At 50.8% G+C, this 915-nt stretch overlaps 1 protein-coding gene across 1 annotated transcript in view; it reads right to left on the reverse strand.

The window, feature by feature from the left end:
- Positions 1-572: 572 nt before the first annotated feature.
- LOC105680419 (uncharacterized PE-PGRS family protein PE_PGRS20-like) overlaps positions 573-915 on the reverse strand; it is a 100,293-nt gene continuing 99,950 nt past the window's right edge. The window contains exon 4 of the mRNA XM_033319528.1: positions 573-607. Coding sequence (XP_033175419.1) covers positions 573-607 — 35 coding nt within the window. The remainder of the gene's footprint in view (positions 608-915) is intronic.

Here is a 915-nt window from a genome sequence, read left to right on the forward strand (position 1 = left end):
TTTTCTACGCTGTTTTTTGTGCTGTCGTAGCGCACCGGTGCTACTACTGCCGCCGCCTCCACCGCCGCCTAGTGGAACAAGACGACGAATGTAATCTACACACGTATATTTTGTTATCGTTATTATCTGTTTCAGTAACGCCCCTTATCGGATAATTCTTAACGCTAATACTACGCGATTAATTAGAATAGCCGCGTCTCTGCCAACCACCATCACCCATACCTCGACAATACCCTTTTTCATCTTTCGTATAGAGCGAAGCCGCCCGTAAACCGTTCTTTCTCAATTTTTTCCTCGCCTCTGTAATTAAAACTATCGAAACAATCGTCACGCCTCGAGTCGCATCGTGATACCATTAACGAGCGCGCGCGTACGGTCATCGCGCTCCACTCGCGGCTAAAATAGTCTGAAACGCGAGCGCGTAAGCGTGCCCTCAATTTGGCTGGATCGTCGTGATTCCCGCGCGAAAAACGCTACCAAGCGTGTATTGGGAAACCGGAGGAAGGGGTGATGGTCGCGTCCGGGGGGCGTTGAGACGCGAACCGCGAAACACGGATCGTGCAAGTTTCGAATTATTCGGATACGTGGAAGAAACCATTTCTACGATCTGCAAGTTGATACGCGTTTGTCGCGAATTTAAGAGCAAGGATGACCCGAAGAAAGTGTTGTAAGAGAGAATTTGGAAATGTCGGGGATCGCGGGAATCACGTGTATTCCACGAGCAGGGGTAAAGCAGGTAGAACCGCGTGACCCAGCGATCGCGCGGAAACGCGCACGCGAAAGACTCGAGGCGCGCATCGACGAAAGAAATGGAACGAAGAAAAAGCAAAGAAGAAACGCATAGTCGAAGTGAGAGGCGTCCACTTACAGAGGAAAAGATCCACAGAGGCGGACTCCGTGGACGCAGACGCGAAC

This window comes from Bombus impatiens, unplaced genomic scaffold (genome assembly GCF_000188095.3).
Source record: "Bombus impatiens unplaced genomic scaffold, BIMP_2.2 scf_0155, whole genome shotgun sequence".
NCBI lineage: Eukaryota > Metazoa > Arthropoda > Insecta > Hymenoptera > Apidae > Bombus > Bombus impatiens.